The sequence below is a fragment of the Python bivittatus genome, unplaced genomic scaffold (assembly GCF_059951505.1).
Source record: "Python bivittatus isolate LINGU-HERP-01145 unplaced genomic scaffold, Pbiv_v1 ctg000700_np1212, whole genome shotgun sequence".
NCBI lineage: Eukaryota > Metazoa > Chordata > Lepidosauria > Squamata > Pythonidae > Python > Python bivittatus.
In genome coordinates, this window is record NW_028277098.1 from 3088810 (window position 1) to 3106102 (window position 17293).

The following is a 17293-nucleotide window of genomic DNA, read 5'->3' on the forward strand; positions in this document are numbered from 1 at the left end:
ACTATTTGGAATTCTGGCCCAGTTACCCCTGTAGAGTTTTTAACAGAACCACCATTTTTTAATAACATTGGTTTTCTAAGATGAGGTAACATCACAAATACATACATTTTAGGTATTACAGAAATACATTTTATTATGAAAATAGACGCATATATTAAAATAGATAGGGTTCTGTCAAGAGAAGTGGTTAGCAGATTTTCACCCTGGCTGGAAAAAAGATGACATGGTTTTTCTCTCCCTTGTAGTCTTCTGTTGCTTCCAATAATTTCCTTTAGAGACCTGCTTTAGCAAGATGGATTGGACTTGGCAAAGGTTACCTCTCCAGCTTTTTTCAACAGGATTCTAGTATATTCAGAATGGCCATTCTGAATTCTCTCATCATTTCATTTAGGCTGGGGTCACACAACAAATGGAATCATTTATTTATTTATTATTAAACTTGTATGCCACCCATCTCCCCCAATGGGTGACTCTAATCATAAACTAGTCAACCTCATTTTAGCTTAGCCTGGTGTGTGAACTCAGCATCTACAGATTGTTTGTGACTCAGTGCTGTATGAACCTAGAAAATGAGGTTAACTAAATAAACAGTATCAAATACAGTTCAGAATTGTGACAACAGTCATTGCTTTTCTATTGGACCTCACTAATACACGCATATACCTGTCCAAAGTGACAGGTTGTCCAGTATAGATTATTAGAGCACCACTGTCATTTTTTAGTCTGTTTTTCCACATCTCCTTTTTTTAAAGCAACTATTTAGCTATCCCTGACTGCAAAATTCCTGAACTGCCCCAGTACAGCTATGTTACTAGAGGGTTGGGAAAATTGAAAATGGACAAATTTACCATATCCAAATGTTTTCTAGATTATTTTGGGAAGAGTAGTATTGTAGTGTTTTGCTATTTTTCCCTTATTCTGAGATATTTTCTTTCAGTATTCCAAGTTCTAGATTGCTGTAAGAATGAATTAATTTACAGGAATGAAAGGCAACAAATTTTTCCTAGTAATTGGGAAACATGGAAAGAGAAAGGGGAGTGCTAACTGCTATTCATCCCAGCTTTCTACCCAATACACTGGAGGAACCTCCTACTCTTTGGCTCTACCAATCCTTGAACTCAGATCCTGCTAAGGCAAGAGCTGTAGAGATTTCCATAGCCTTGTCTAGAGAGTTTTCAAAGTCAGATCTTCCCCTCCTCTTTCTCTAGGCTTTGCAAAGAGTGACAAAATATATTATACCCTGTTCAACCTCAGCAACTTTAGGATGTGTAGACTAACTCCCAGCTGGGGATTTCCTGCAGCCCAGAGATCATAAAGTTGCTGAGGTTGAGAAACATTGCTCTAGAGACATGGAGCAGAACCTGCGCTGTCATGTATTGCAGACAAGCTCCAGAGTCTCAGGTTTTGGCTTGTCTATACAACAGTCCTGTAAAGAAATGCTTGAAGTTGTCTGTTAGGGAGGAGAAAGATAAAATGGGACAATGTCTGCACCAGAGCAACTGGGGTCTGATCATTTACTTAATTAAAAAATAGAGGAAATAAAATAATGCTTTGTTTTGTTTTGAACGATACAAAGGGAATGCTCTCTTCCCCAAATGATGCTGTGGCACTAGAAATGAATTTAAACAGACTGAAACCTGGAGTTGAGTGAGTTATTTCCAGAGCCTCAGATCAGGTAATCTCAGAAGAACTTTATATAGCAGTGATAGTACCCCAGACAAAAAATGATGTCTTAAAAGCAGCTTTTTGAATCAATGTCACATGAAAAATATTGCTCAATTTCAGTTGAAAGGAATGAGTGAAACCAAAGTCAACAAATGATTTTGAAAAAAAGAACCACTGATTCATTTGGCTAATTGCATAAAAAAGATGGAAGTAGGGGTTGGAATGGCAGCTTGAAGGAAAAAGCATATAAAAAGTTTATTTTTAAAAGTTTGAGAAAAGTCTTGGAATGAATAGAACCCAAGACAGATGGTTAAAGATATGGGGATAAAATGCAGCCATAGGAAAACTGGTCAGTCTCACCAGTAGTTCAGGGCTACACACTGATTTGCAAGTAAGTATCACACCAAAGCATTATCCCAAAAGAAGCATACTACTCATAGCATTTATACAAGAAAAGCGACTCATTCTATAGAAATCTTTCTCTGTAATTCAAACCATCATTTTGTGCTCTAGCGTTACCATAATGGTTTATAGATCATGTAATATAATTTGTCTAAGTGCTTTAGAAAAAGGTACATTATCCCTTGAAGTGGATGCAATGTTTTCCAGTTTTGTGTGAAGAGATTTTTATTTTGTTCCCTGATATTATTTTCCTGCCTTGCTTTGTGGGATTGACCTTATTTTTATTGTACTTTAATACACTGTTCAATGCTTTGGCAATCTTTTGTATTATGGAATGACATATGAACCGCACATTTCAAATGCACATGCATACATACATATATGGACACACTGCTTCACACCTCCATATGAGTATGCTACCTTGCCAAGAAACATTTGAAATTATTTTAGGTCTTGAATCTGGAAATTTAAGTGTATGAGGCATGTTTTCACGGTGCACCTATGCTTGTTCCTTGTAATCTTTTTCCATGCTAGTAGTTCTGCACTGATGTACATGCCTCCTCAGAAAGCAAACAATATTCATTCCTCTGCACATAGTAATGTATAAGAAAGTTTGGGAAGGTCCTAGCCAATGAGATAATAAGCAGCTGGAATAATAAACATGGAGGAAAGAGAGATGCCAGGGAGTCCCAACACTATTGCTGAAGGCCTAGATGAAGACTCAAGCCAAATGTAGGTTTGAGAGATAGAAAAAAAATACTGCACTTTTGTCATTGTTAAAAAGTAAGACAGGCTGTACATACAACATATGAACCTCCTTGCTCTTAATGTTGCAGCAGAAATCACTGTTTTGGTTGCAGTTGCATGAGCTAAGAGCATTCTTTTTTGTCTATATATTTTGTCTTCTTTCTTGTCTATACAGTGGTACCTCTAGTTACGAACACCCCTCCTTACGAATTTTTCAAGATACGACCAGCTCCGGCCCCAAAAATTTACCTCTACTTGCGAACTCCGCCTCGAGTTACGAACTGGATCCGCGGCCATTTTCCCTGCTGCCATGCGGTCGCGGCTTCCTGTGGGCGAGATCGCGGTAGCAAGGAGACGTTCGGTGAGGCTTGTGGTGTGTTTTGTGGCGTTTGGAAGGTTTTTGTGGCATTTGGAAGGTTTTTGAGGTTTAAAAATAAAATGCATATGTTTCAGAACTGTTTAGCCGTATTTACATTAAACCTTATGGGGGAAATTTACCTCGGGGTGCAACCAAATTCGGAGGGCGGATTAGCCGTATTTACATTGAACCTTATGGGGAAATTTGCCTCAAGTTGCAACCAACTCGAGTTGCAACCAGAGTCGCGGAACGGATTAAGTTCGTAACTAGAGGTACCACTGTATATTCAAAGTTTGCAAATCTTAAGTTGCCTTAACTGAATTAGCAGTTCCTTTACTTCAGTAACATACTAATAACTACATATTTGCAGTCAAAAATATTTTTTTTTACTGGAATGCTTTTATGGAACAATCATAAGCAATAATACCAAGAACATAGAACGTTAGGATCCTTTAAATACAGAATGTTGGCTTGCAAACCCATATTTTGGGCATATTTCCCCCTATAAGAAAGTCATCTTTGCAGTTATTCAGTTGAAGAATTAATGTCTTTTTTAAACAGTGATATAGACTATACACTTCCTTCTTCCCTCTGTTATTCTTTCCTCCACTACTTTACCAATAGCCGTAGGAAATTATTTAAATTATAAATAACATTATCAGTTTGCAATATATATATATATATATATACACACATATATAAATTTAAAAAAAAAACAAGATGAAATTCTGACAAGTATCTGATTCCATATAGGTCTCCTTCAAAAGAGCAACAATGAGGTTTTGGATCTGATATTGACAGTATAGTTAATTCTTGACTGAAAGTCATATGTTTGCCAGGTCCTCTGGATACTCTTAGTAGAACTGGGCACGTGCCTCCCTTGGGGGTGGGGGTGGGATGCACTTCAAAGCTACATACATAATACATTCCACTGAAATCACACAGCTGCTTGCTTTGCTGTTATCCTGCAGTGGTGTCCACAAGGATGTTCATCAGCAAGTCAAGTGTGTCTGAGGATGATGGGAACTGCACAAGACAGAAAAGCACCATCTTTAAATGACTCAAAAATAATAATCAACTAACTAGCTTCAACCCTAAAAAACCTGTCTCTTCTAGTCACTGGAAGTCATCCTTGCAGTTATTGGATTTGCAAATAACTAAATAGGTTAACATAATATAACATAAATAATAAATTATGGTTTATAAAGTATTATGGCTAAATTTGCCAAATATATGAAACCCCAGGTAAGCAAACTACATAAACCCAGTTAATCTTGAAAAGTGTTTAATTCTGCTAAATGGTTCCCATTTATTTTTAAATCAGTCACAATTCACATCTAAAAGTTACTGCACTGAGTATCCCAAATATTCTAGCATGAAGAGTGTATCCTCATTAAAGGGAATGATCTGGTGCAAACTCTACACCAATGGCTAAACAACAGAATGAGCTGGACATCAAAGTAGAAAGACTGAAGGAATTGGGCAGGTTTTCTTTTTTACCAATCAAGAGTGTCACCAAGCTATTTCAAAGGACCATCACAAATGCAGAACATTAATTTACTTATTTTATGGGATTTAGAAGAATATCAGAAAGGAATACGCACCAATAATTACTAGCAAGACAACAACAGCAACCAAAGCCACAATTGCCTTCATCTGCAAATTAAAACACAAAGGAAAATATGTAATTATTTCTCAACTGTTGACACAAATGATCAACTTAATCCAGGTTCAACAGCATGCTAATAATGAGTGTATTCTGATAATTCAAAGTGGCTACACATTTTCAAAATAACCTATCCTAACCTAATTACAGGGATCACAATCATGCTAAGCCAGAATGTGGGTACAAGTTATCCCTGTTCGGTGACCATTCAAAGTTATGATGGCGCTGAATGAGAGGACTTACAACCGTTCCTCATAGTTGTGGCCTTCACAGCATCTCCACAGTCACATGATTGTGATTTGTGTGCTTGGTAATCGGCTCACGATTACAATGGTCGCAGCGTCCTGTGGTCACGTGATCACCATTTGAGACCTTCACTGCTGGCTTCCAACAAGCAAAGTCAATGGGGAAGCCAGCAGGAGGCTGCAAATGGCAATTACATCATCGCGAGATGCTGCAACTACATGGGATTCACCTAACAATGGCAACTGGGACTGCTGCAATTGCCACTGTAAGCTGGTGTGGTCACATGACATCACACTTTATGACCGTGTCGCTTAGCGATGGAGTTGCTGTTCCCAATTACTATTGTTAAGCAAGAACTACCTATATATATATATATGTAGGTAATATGTATATAATATATATATATTAGGGCTGTTCAGCAATCGAGTTGAAGACGAAAAGTTGATTCAGAGCACATAGAGGTGCTTATGTCATACCTGGCAGCAATTCTTTCAAAAAGCTGTGTCTTTTCCTGTGCTCACTTGGCTTGCCTGCACTCCTAAGCACCCTTCAATTTCAGATCACAGCACAGGCATAATACACTTTTAGTTACTATAAAGTATGAATGGAGTAAATCAATAAATCATGGTTGCTTTTAAGCAGTAAACCACAGTTTGAAATTAAAGTTTGTGTTGTACTACTGATTACAACATAATGCAAATATGGACATTTTTTTGTGGTTTCTTGACTTAACTATCATTTGTTTTTGTATTTTGCTGAATCTTCACAGAATTGCAAGGCATAGAAAAGTACAAGAAATAAACCAGAACTGGTCAAGTAAATCACAATTATAGTACAGTGGTACCTCGGGTTACGAACTTAATCCGTTCCGTGACTCCGGTCGCAACCCGAATTGGTCGCAACCCGAAGGAAATTATTTTCTTTGGAGCCATGCTGACAGGCACACCAAAAACCCTCCAAAACGCCACAAAACACACCACAAGCCTCACCAAACGTCTCCTTGCTACTGCGATCTCACCCACAGGAAGCCGTGACCGCGTGGCAGCAGGGAAAATAGCCGCAGATCCGGTTCGTAACCCGAGGCGGAGTTCGCAAACCGAGGTAAATTTTTGCAGCCGGAGCTGGTCATAACCCGAAAAGGTCATTAACAGAGGCGTTCGTAACCCGAGGTACCACTGTATTTAGGAAACAAGAAAGCAAAGCTTACCTTGCAGCCTCGCCACCACATTTGTCTTCTGAGCTGTTTGGATCGATTACTAAAAGCTGTTGCATTATCCGATAAGCTTTCTGTACCAGATAAAAAGACAGAGAAACTGAACAGTCCACAATACTGGTAAGATAAAGCTATTGTCTCTATCCTGATTTTTTTAAAAAAGGAAGACCCAATCAAGGATCTTATACAGATACAGTGAATTCTACATTTCTTTCCTTACAGGGAACCTATGCAAAACAGCCAAACCTTATACAGGTAGTCCTTGCTTAACATCCACTCGTTCAGTGACCGTTCAAAGTTACAACAGTGCTGATGAGGGAGACTTACAACAGGTCCTCATAGTTGCGGCCATCAGTGTCCCTGCAGTCACATGACTGCGATTCAGGTGCTTGGTGACCGGCTTGCAATTACAACATCACAGCGTCCCACAGTCACGTGATCGCCATTTGGAACCTTCACTGCCAACTTCTGACAAGCCAAGTCAATGGGGAAGCCAGCAGGAGATTGCAAATGGCAATCACATGACCATGGGACGCTGCAACCGTGTGGGATTCGCCTAACAGCAACTAGGATTACGGAACTGCCGTCGTAAGTCGGTCTAGTCACATGATGTTGCATATTATGACTGTGTTGCCTAGTGATAGAGTTCCTGGTCCCAATTACCATCCATCTACCATAGCATCTTACACAAGATGTAATTACCATACCAATTACCATACCATCTACACAACAGGTAGTCTGTGTTACTAAAGACGCTCCTTTCTAGATCATTAATTCTGTAAATATGTTTGGAAATGGAGGCAAAGTTATTTAGGAGAACTTCTGAGTTAAGAAACATTGCTATCTATATAATGGGTTGTTACCTATTGGTAGTTATTGTGGATGATTTTAATCTATTCCATTTTTATTTTTCAATTTCAATTTTTACTATTATTGTACCATGAATGTTTTAGTGTATTTGATGATACTACAAGCCACCAAGAGTACTTTGATTGCTATGGATGGGAATGTAATAAATAAAGGGGATCATCTGTTGCATCCCAATAGTAAAAGGCATAATCAAGGTAGTAAATATCATGATGCCCTCTAGCATGCTGTAATCTGCAACTATAAGGGAGAGCTAACAAACAAAAGAAATGATCCATCTGTAGCACAGCAAGGATGGGAGGTCTATTCCATCAACTCAGCCATCTGACTAGCTGTTTTTGGCTCTCTATATCCCACTGCAGCAGCCATTCCATCAGGCTACCTGAAGCCCCTCTATACCACTATTTTTTATAAATTTTGTAACAAACTGCATTACATATTTTATATAGTACAAGTCTGAAGGCAAAGACTACCTTTTTATAGGTCTGTGAAATACTCCAAGAGGCTTTTTGCTTGGAGAGTGTGGTAAAAATATTAAGGGAGAAAATACTCTGAGCCGTAAAATCAAGAAAAGGTACACATGTTCACTTCTTCCATGAACAAGCTAGGAGCTCTAAAACAGACAGAACAGTATCACTGTTATATACACAGACCCCATGCATGCAATAGGTAACCTAAGAAGTATGAACAGGTAATGAAGACCAAGTATGCTGAGAACAGATAATAGGAGATATACAGTGTTCCTGGAACTCTGATTCACCTTCTGAAAGGGAAGAGGAAAAGTACTTACCTGACTTATCCTGCAAGTCATCCAGTCGCTCTCCTCTCTCTATCACCTTGGTGATATTTTCTTGCATGACATCAATAACTTCATCAACCTGGTTTTGAACCCTGGTTAAAAAATACAAATACGGATGCATCACATGATCAAGGAATTTATCACCAGTACCAGCAAATGCTACTGACTGATAACCTGCATATGTAGTCTAGATGGTGAGTGGGAATGATGGGAATTGTAGCCCAACTTATTCAAACAGCTCTGAGTCTGGATTTAGTGTGGTGTAGTTAACATCAAATATATGTTAGTGAGCAAAGACTTTACATTCTTTATAACACTGTTAAAGAATGTACTGTAAATAGTGAAATCTCAATTTGTTTTTCAAATAGGCATCTGAATTGATAATTATCTGCCCAAGCCCCAAAGTGAATCACGGCTAAGGCAGAATTTGAATTGAAGCAGTATTTCACATATTCTGGCATCTTTGTAGATAAGAATAAGAATCTTGAATTATGTCTAGAAACATATTAGCAAACAGAACAGTTGCTGCAAAGCTAATATACATTGATCTACAAAGAGCATCAATAACTAAACTAGCTGCTATATTTTGTATTAGCTATAGGTCAAACATTTTTAAAAGCAGCTCAGCACAGCATATTGCAACAATCTAAATAGAGTATACTGTGGCCAAATTTGCCTTTTCTAGGAAGATACATAGAAATCATGATGTGCTCTTTAAAAGCAAAGAGAGTAGATGGATGCAACATATGGGAACCCTACAATATCTTCCCTCCCTCATCTCTGGCTGCTAAAAAACACTACCAAATACCTGCTGCCCCATCTAAGAACGTTAGCAGGTAGAAAAGTCTAAGAAAGGAAAAAGGAAAAAAAACTTGAAAGCTAATGTGCTTTTTGATGGGAGGCAGAACCAAGACTGAGCTAAGAGATGCTTTCCCTTTAAGAAAGGTAAACATTTCATAAAATACAATAAAGAGATAACTTGTCCTTCCATGACTGACCAAGAGCAACTGGCAAAGAATCAGTCAAAGCTGGATAAAGTGCTTCTGGCAACCACATCCCTGTGCCTACCCAGAGACAATGCCAGATCCAGAAGCACCCCAACCTCTTAATTACTCCTTAAGAGGATATGCAACTCCATCCAAAACAAACAATAGCTCTAGATTAAAGAAACTAATGACTATGCTGCCCTGATTTGGTCTTCTCCAGATGAAGACTCAGTTCAATAATTCACATTTACTCCATCGGTGCATCTACCATTCAGGACTTCTAGAGCACACTTGGCACCAATCTGAAAGAAATACTGAGCTGGGAATCATCAACAAGTGATGAAATCCAGTTCTTCATATGACTTCTGCCAGCCAGGTTAGAACTAAGCCAAAATGTCACACTTCAAACTAGTATTCTAGTGACTAGTAAATCAGATTCCAGATTGAAATAGGCTGTTTCCTGCATACCAATTTATCTCTTCAAATACAGCAATGATTATAACAGGCAAAGGAAATGGCTGCACACTCTATTAATTAGTAACATAATTGGACATTACTTCATATCCTGTGTTCCTCATTGCATGAAGCTGTGGTAGCAATCAGTATCACATCTTCTATTGGCACTACAAGGGAGACTCTTAGCAAGTTGAAGAAAAGAATAAAACTAAAGCAGAAAATAAGATGAGAACATACTTGTCCTCTAATAGCAGTGATATGGGACTACATGATAGTATCCTACTTCCTTTACCTTTTCTGAGTGAGTGAGTGTACTGTGAGTGAAGGGATGAAATAATATGCAACATATTACTATGCATTTGGAACAGTCCAAGAATTACAGGCCGGCCCTGACTTTCTACTCTTCTAAAGCACTCTATGCATGGTTCCTGCACTATCTCTCAGGCTGCTTGTGAGGCCCAATCTTAGCTTTAGCAATAATCCTGTATCATGCAATTGGGACTTCAAGAGCACTACAATAGATGGAAAGGGATGAATCAGCAAAAAATGTATCCCTGATGGAACGTATATGAGCCTCACAATCTGGGAATAATACTGAGCCTGAGGACTGATTTCTACCCATCTTCCAGATCAAATTCCAAATAAAGTAGCAGTAGTAACAAGCTACACTGAGAAAATGGATAGAATATAGACCACTGCTCCTGTCTTTTTAGCAATTACATCATCTTGCAAAAATATATACCTCTATGCCACATCAATTGCATCTCTTAAAAGTGGTAGTTGTCTCTTACGTTAGTCATTATTAGATTTGATTTCTTAGATTTATAACCCACTTTCCTCCAGGAGCTTTAGGTAATATCCCCCTCCCTATCTTTCCCAACAACCCTGTAGGATATGTTGGATTAGGCTGAGAGCTGGTCATAGGCTTGAAGTCACCCAATAAGCTCTTGTGCAATGAATGTGTCATAGTTCTTTAATAAATTACTATTTTTCAGAACTTGGCAGAGTTTGGGGTTACTAGATTGTTCTTAAGAACCCATGGTGTGAGATCACAAGATTCTCATACTGTTTTTATAAAAATGTAATGCACTTGTATATATAGAAACACACTATAGTCTTATCTAGTTTGCTCCTAACAGAGGCATCATTTTTTAATAGAAATCTTCCCCACTAATGTTGATATGGCAGAGTTAGGGAAGTTCCACAGACCAATGGCTTCACCCTCCCTAAACTCTCAAAAGTATTTTCAGGTACTCACTACCACAATCCTCATAATGCTCCATACTTCCCATGAGGCAGTCAAAAAATTTTCTAGCCAACCAATGAAGGAGCATAAAAATCACCTTGTTCCCATGCTTTTGCCTTACCCATTTTTTTTAAGGAAAGTAACCACCTCTCTTAGCAGTTTAAGAAGTCCAGTGAAAGGGGAACTAGGCACCCTGGGTCCTGGTCTCCTGCACTTTAATAAGAGTAATGAAATTGTTTCAAGGTAATGCCTTGAGGTCAACAGGGAAAAGGGAGAACTAAAAAGGTGGGTGCACTGAGAGTTTCTGAATGGTTTACTATATCCATGTCACTTCATCCCTTCTAATCCCTCTCTAGAACTGGATAATAACAATTGACCTTGCCTACTTCAGTGATGTCATCAAGTTGCTACTATACCCCTGTGCCCCTTTTAGTCCACAGAAACCCAAATCTGTGTGCTCTCCAGCTATAAAATGGTTGCCCATACCTGATACATGTAAAAACAAATATATAGCTTTCATTTAGATGGAAGCTGTTAAAAAAAGAAAGCAAAGAAAGGCAGTACAGGTAGTCTTTGTTCAGTGACTGCCTCATTTAGCAACTGTTCAAGTTACAATAGTGATAAAAAAGTAACTTTGCAACCAATCCTCACATTTACAACCTTTGCAGGTCTGTAAAGCAAAGGAAAGCTGAAGTAAGTTCATAAACACAGTTGCAGTTTCACTTAGTAACCACTTCACTTAACAACCAAGTTGCTGGTCCCAACTGTGGTCACTTAAATGAGGACTACCTGTATTTCTATAGGACTGCTGATTCTGTCCTGGGCTACAGTGGATATATATATGATGCTGGCTTCAAATAAATAAAGTGATTTGTTGTATAATGAAGGAGAAGGCTGGTTTTTCTAATCCCCAACAAAAGGAACTATTGACTAGGACTTCTCCAAGCACACAGCATAAATTTCTCTAAGTAATAAATTTCTCACAATTTGTAAGTTACTTTACCAATGGTACTTTTAATTTATTCTTTTCCCTACCACTTTGAATCTATTTATTTCTATTCTCCTGTGAAATTACATGGTGACAAGAATGTATGCAAATGATAGAAGAGGGATGTTTGTCTAAAAAAGAAACAAAATTTTAAAATGTTAAAATACTGCAAGAAATGTTACCTTTCTAAAGTACACTGTTCATTATTTTATGAACAGGCTTAGCTGTAGTCTTCAAAACAGTAATTCAATTCACTTGCTATAAAAAAGTGTGACCATAGGATGGTTATATTAGCTGGACACGCAAATTAAACAAAAATGGGTTTCAAATGCCACAAAGTACTTACTGTCTGATCTTGTCATTCTTGGGCCCAAACCTTGGACCTGATGGCCCTCTCCTAAAAAATGATTAAAGAAGTTAAGTTGCTATCTTTATCTCCCAGGATGAATGGCAAATCATATTGCTGATTAACAGACAAATGTTTGGAATCTGAAAGCATTACATGTTCAGAAGAAATAGCCCACTCCTGGAAGCTGCATAAAGACGTCTGGCAGGGTTTTCAACCTTAGACTGAAGAGTTTATAATAGCTGTTACTGACAAAGAACCCTATTGAATTGTGCAATGTTTTGTCTAGTCTTTAAAGGAAACCCTTGAGATCAAAGCATACAGATCAAAGCACACAGAACAGGCAGGAATAATGCTGCATGAGACCTAGGATTTGATACAGTTACCCCTGCTCTGGTCTTGGAGACACTTACAAGAAAAAATCCTCTTCTTCATCTGAATCTTCTTCTAGGAGGTTTCTCTGCAAACACAGAAGATGGGTACATCTTTGAAATAAAGGTTACCATTAGGCCCTCTTTTTGAATAGATCGTATATATTTGCAAATAAGCCCATCCACAGATAAGCTGACCCTCCAATTTTTAACCAAAATACAATGAAAAATGTGCCTCCCACAGATAAGCTGACTAGTAATTTTCATGTTATTTTAGTTAAAAATTCGAGGTCGGCCTGTCCGTGGATGGACTTATAAGTGAGTCCCTTATTTATAGGAAATACAGGTACTTTTAAAAAGTACATACCCACGGATAAGCCCATCCGTGGATAAGCCAAACCTGATTTTTTGGGTATATTTTGGCACCTAAAATCCTTGGCCTATCCATGAGTATATACGGTACTCTGAAAAATTGCTTTGAAAAGTAAAAAAAATTAATAGTGCCAATCTCGGTTTTGTCAAATACCTTGTAAAGTTTTGTTTTCAAGATTTAAAATAATATACAATATCTGTTTCACTGCTTGTGCTTCTTAATATTTCTAGTTAGCTTTGCCAGAATTTCAACCTTTTCCCCCATGACCTTTAAAAAAGAAATGAAATTCCTTGGGGGTGGGGGGGAAAAACAAGCCATCCAGCACTGTCAACAGTTCTCTCAATCTAACTACAAAATGTATACAATTCCCATAATACTGTCTCATATTAAAGTGAACAGAGACTGATCTCATTATTTAACCACTGGAGGATTGAAAGGACCCTACAGGTCATGTACCAACAAGACCATGATTGCAAAAAGGAAGATATTTGGGCTTCAACAGTTTGAGAAACAACAGCTGCAGGGAGTAGACTAGCTTTTTCTCTTTACTCTCCCTCCCCCACAATGGTTGCCAGATACTGAATGTTGAGAGGCTGTAGTAGACTACACTTGGCAAATCACTGCTTTAGACTTTTAACAGATCTTAATATTCTTTTGAAAAGTTCAGACTGAGTTACATAGTAATACTATCCTGTGTATTAAAACTAAGGATGGGGATCTGTAGACCCTTCAGATGTTTCTGAAGTATAATGCCTGTATCCCTCATTATTGATAGTTCACCAACATCTTCAAAATCATAGGTTCACCAGTCCTGAACTTGATAAAGGGCTGCTTATTTTAAATATCATATGACTCCTAGCAATTATGTTCTGAATGAATTAGACTTGCAGAAGTCCTTCTAACTCCATAATTACAGCCATTTCATTGGCAGATCAGTACATTGAAATCATAGCATGATAACTATCCACCTATGTACTCACCCTCTCACTTTTGACTGACCCAGTAACATCATCATCGTTAAGATGGCGCTTGAATTTTGGAGGCATATTTTCATACAAGTGTTATTTTTTTGTCCTAATAGGAAAAAAGAGGACATTCTAGTCATTCTGTCAGGTTTTAGTTCTCAGTCAAATTGCAAGGACTTAATGACTGGCCACAGTAATACCTGCATAACACTCCAAATACAAATTGTTACATGGAAAATAATATGAGGCCAGGGAATCTCCAGTATAGTTTAAAGTACCGTTTTATAATTCATGAGTGGATTATTTTATATTTAAACCTCTGCAGAAATATTGTTCAAATCAAGGAACAATTTTTTAGATTGTAAAATATATCCCTCTTCTAGCAAGATAATGAGTATTAATTAAATCCCCATCAGTTCCTAAAGCCTTCTATGTATGCACAAGAAGTTTTTGATAAAAGATAAAGATTTTAAAATGTCACTATTATTAGTTTGGATCATATGACTGGAAGAGATGTAAAGGTGATTTTAAAATAATTTCTTCTATCCTACTAATAAGATCATGTGCAGCAATTCTTTAATCAGCAACACTTTTGAAGAGCTGGTTAGGGGAAAAAAAGTTGGTTTTCCATATACTGTTTAAAACCTGAAACTGAAACCTTTTTCAATCCAACGCTAGTTCCAGCTATGTTTTTCTATACCCCCAAATTAAACACTTGAGCTAGGACTGTATTTCTGGATCAGATCAATTATTCAATAGATTTCATTTTCAAGAATAGTCAGATGCTTTAAAAAAATTCACAAAGCCTGAAAGTTACACTCTTCTTGCTGATACTCCCTCAGCAGCTCACGTTCACAAGAATATAGCAATGCAACTATTTCAAATGTCACCCAAAACACTGATCATGTATCTAAATACAACTCACAAAAGATAAAATATCATGAACCATTATATTATTACCATCTACAGTGTCTTGGATTCTTGAATAGATTCAGTAAAAAGACAGCACTGTAATTTGCTCAATTACAGGTGTCTCAAAGTTGAAAAGAATATTGAAATATACTGCATGCATTTGTGACCTACACTAGCCAGACTCAGGGTAACTTGAGGACAAATCCATTTGTCAATCTGAACCTTAAGTAGCTTCAAGAATTCCATCTTCCTTAATTTGCATTACTAACATGGAATGTAGCCTCACTGCTTAATCTGCATTTCATCTTCATTACACACAGTTTTATCATTCTTCTATACATAAGTACCCATTCCTATGTCTTTTACATACATTTCTATCCCAACCTATCTCTTTAACACTTCTTTGTATAGCTTCCTTCCCCCTCCCCTCAAGCTCAGTATCCCATCCAGAGGACTTTTAAATAATTAAATAATTGCTCCTGTATATCCCCTTTTCTTCATCTCCCCCTACTTCTCCAGAGGACCTCCTACAAATTTTCCCACTTCGTTTTCCAACGACAGATTCCATTGAACATACCTTATGCCATCCTGCTTTGCCTTCCAGCCTTCCAGCCTTCCACATTCTTTATTATTTTGTTTCACCCCAACTCAAGTCCTCCCGTTTGCTCAAAAGTGTCCTTCCCCTTCCTAACATCCAACTTCCAACATCCTTAATTATCTATTTCCTTTCCCAAAGAGGATGCCTTCGGACTAACCTCCCATTTTCCTAACTAACCAGCTTTTGACAAAAACACTGTTTTGCTATTTTGGATAACTATCGGATGATTCCAGACCTTTTGTAGCAGAAGCTAAAAGGGAAGCAGTCCTTAAACCGATCCTCCTATGTTCCTCTCCTCCATATTCCAACCTCTCTCACGCACGCATCTATTCACACGGTCCTCCTCTTCGGGGGTCTTAATTCTCCAGCTGTCCACGCCGCTCTTCCACAAGCCCACACACAAGACACTCTTCCTCTCTGGACTGCGCAGTCTGCCAGCTTCTTTCCCTAATGGCCATTTCACCTCCCCTGCCTCGCCCCCGGGATACTTGCTTTCTCCCCTTCGCCATTCTCCCGGATCCACTTTCCCACGATCCAGCACCCACCAAACTCGAGGTCCCCCTCTTATTACCCGCTCCCTCTCCCCGCGCGTCTTTGTTTCTTCCCTCACCTGTTTCCTTTCAGGCCGGTGCGGAAATGGCCGGTCCGAGGAAGAGGAGGAGCTGTCGTCAGCTGTTGCTCCATCGATCACTCGGCGCGCCTAGTAAGGGGTGGAGCCGAGTGCCCAGGATATCGATAAAGACGGTTACCGCTCTACTGACGTGGACCCTGTCAGCTACCGTAGTAGCGAATCTCGCCTGCTAGGTGGCGGGAACAGGCAGAGCCGAAGCAGGCGTTTCTTTAGAAGGAAGCGGAGTCGGTTCTCAGAGAAAGTGAGGTTGGGAATACGGAGTGATTCTCCTTTAGTCTGTAGTCTTCCTTCTGACCAATTGAAATGGCCGCGTCTGTGCATGGTACAGATGTCTTTATTGAGAGTGAATGGGTTTACTTATCACGTTAAGCCAGGTTTGCTGAACCAGCCATAATTGGCTTGGTTCACGTGACGTGTTAAACTGTATTTCTACAGTGGCTGGATTCAGAGAATTTGGTAAACCAAAACTACATAAAATACATTTTGATGTAGTGCAGTATATGAACTCAGGTGTGTGGTTTCACTTGTATACTGGCCAGTATTTACTGGGTGAACCCAATGTATCTGGAAGACATCTACTTGGGAATGGTAGATAAGATTGTGTTCTCCCAAAGACACTTCTGGAATTCAGTGGGTTAGACTCCACCAACTAAGCACTGATGCCTGGAGATCAGATCAGACTGTCCACTCATTTCACAGACATTGTTTTCCTTTTATTCAGGTTTTCTTTGTCACAAAATGTGCCTCTTCTTCATACTACCTATTCTGTTTGCAGCATTATAATGGCTGAAAACAATGTTCCTGCTTTGGAACAAGGAATACTATCAAAGTGTAAAAAAAATAATGATCACATTTTTTTTTTTTTTGTCTGCGCTCAGTCATTGCTGACCCTGCAGTGACTGCTTGGACGAGTCCTTGCAGTTTTCAAGGCAACTGTTTTTCGGAAGTGGTTTGCCAGAGCCTCCTTCCTAGGGCAGAGCCCAGCTGGCGAGCGCAGGAGGCGGGGTTTCCGTTGCTTCGCGCCCTTTTTGGGCGCGCGTGGTTTTTCGCGCTTACCGGCAACTGCTCCCAACTCCTTTTTTGCAAGGCGCCGCCAGCATTTTTCCTCCCACCGGAGTGAGAGTACCCATTTATCTACTCACGTAAGTTTTCGAACTGTTGGGTTGACAGGAACTGGGGAGGAAACAGGAGCTCACCCTGTTTAATGCGAAGGCTGGACTCGAACCGCTGAAGCGTCGACCATTTCTGGCCGGCAACTTTCAGCGTCATTAAGCCGCTGCGCCACCGCGTCCCCCTAATGATCACATTATAGCCTTCCATTTACTGTTTGGACAGTTCTTGCTGTTTGTAAACCCCATGAGCAGACATTAAGTCAGAACAATATATGCATACTGACTTTTTAAAAATCACTTCCTTTAAAATAAGCAATAAGCTGTTTTGAGCTTGAGGAAGTTGAGC

General features: G+C 39.0%; 1 protein-coding gene across 2 annotated transcripts; it reads right to left on the minus strand.

The window, feature by feature from the left end:
• Positions 1-33: 33 nt before the first annotated feature.
• Positions 34-15952, minus strand: VAMP4 (vesicle associated membrane protein 4). Of its 2 annotated transcripts, none has more exons than XM_007433756.4 (8): positions 15815-15952; positions 13710-13803; positions 12399-12445; positions 11986-12036; positions 7955-8055; positions 6292-6371; positions 4777-4828; positions 34-4198 (listed from the first exon to the last, which is right to left on the minus strand). In XM_007433756.4, the coding sequence occupies exons 2-8, from the start codon at positions 13773-13775 to the stop codon at positions 4173-4175; spliced, it is 423 nt and encodes a 140-aa protein (XP_007433818.1). In that variant the 5' UTR covers positions 13776-13803; positions 15815-15952; the 3' UTR covers positions 34-4172. The 2 variants fall into 2 exon arrangements, with proteins under 2 accessions (XP_007433818.1, XP_088009709.1); XM_088153583.1 differs by lacking the exon at positions 15815-15952 and adding an exon at positions 15440-15689.
• Between the last annotated feature and the right edge of the window lie 1341 nt (positions 15953-17293).

What these genes read in the sequence shown, in the direction of transcription:
- VAMP4 (XM_007433756.4), bottom strand. Translation starts at nt 13,775, where the DNA reads ATGCCTCCAAAATTCAAGCGCCATCTTAACGATGATGATGTTACTGGG. An exon ending in GAAGAAGAGGATTTTTTCTT is followed by an intron (nt 12,037 to 12,398) that starts GTAAGTGTCTCC and finishes ATCATTTTTTAG; the next exon opens with GAGAGGGCCATCAGGTCCAA. An exon ending in AAGAATGACAAGATCAGACA is followed by an intron (nt 8,056 to 11,985) that starts GTAAGTACTTTG and finishes TTTTTTAACCAG; the next exon opens with GGTTCAAAACCAGGTTGATG.